This window comes from Lucilia cuprina, unplaced genomic scaffold (assembly GCF_022045245.1).
Source record: "Lucilia cuprina isolate Lc7/37 unplaced genomic scaffold, ASM2204524v1 Scaffold_5686, whole genome shotgun sequence".
NCBI classification, from domain to species: domain Eukaryota; kingdom Metazoa; phylum Arthropoda; class Insecta; order Diptera; family Calliphoridae; genus Lucilia; species Lucilia cuprina.
The window spans coordinates 689-1,301 of NW_025810627.1; the positions used below are offsets into that span (position 1 = coordinate 689).

The 613-nt window shown below is 26.3% G+C and overlaps 1 protein-coding gene across 1 annotated transcript; it reads left to right on the forward strand.

The window, feature by feature from the left end:
• Nucleotides 1-35: 35 nt before the first annotated feature.
• LOC124421205 lies at nt 36-590 on the forward strand (the record flags this gene model as incomplete). The annotated part of the gene is made up of 2 exons (XM_046956056.1): nt 36-400; nt 469-590. Coding segments are annotated over exons 1-2 (327 nt in total), but the record flags the coding sequence as incomplete, so codon positions are not given.
• Between the last annotated feature and the right edge of the window lie 23 nt (nt 591-613).

Sequence of the window (613 nt, forward strand, 5' to 3'; positions counted from 1 at the left end):
CGTTAAATTTTGAAATAACATGAGAAAGAATTGAAATGAAATGAAATCATGTTGAATTCTGCAAAAAGTACCGCTATTTTAGAACATAAAAAATGCTTCATTCATCTATTAGTAAAGCTTGTATCGTGCGTGTTTTATTATAAAAGCGTGTTTTAAAAGTAAGTTAAATACATTTTTAAACATAAAAATATAATTATGTCTTTGCCTAAGAATAATAATATTCATGTGTCAAGTGTTGTGGAAGAAATTGTATCAATTGAAGAAAACATGAATTTCTTAAGTGACGAAGATGGTAATATTATATTAAATATTCCAGTTGTTCAGAATACTAGTGAAAATTCACAATTAGATGATCTGCTGCAAACTTTTAACTTAATTGAAGTAAAACCTTATTTAACAAGTAAGTAATTGCATTTAATGAATTTTTTAAGATAATTTGACTAATGTGAGTATCATTTATTTATTTAGATGCGCAAATTACATTTGATAGCTTAAGGTATTTATCAAAGGAAGATATAAAGGAAGCCATACCCCCTATTGGTATTCGTGCTTGTTTCCGAGAAAAACTTTTTAGTTGGAGAAAAACTGAGGTATTAAACATTATTACAACTAT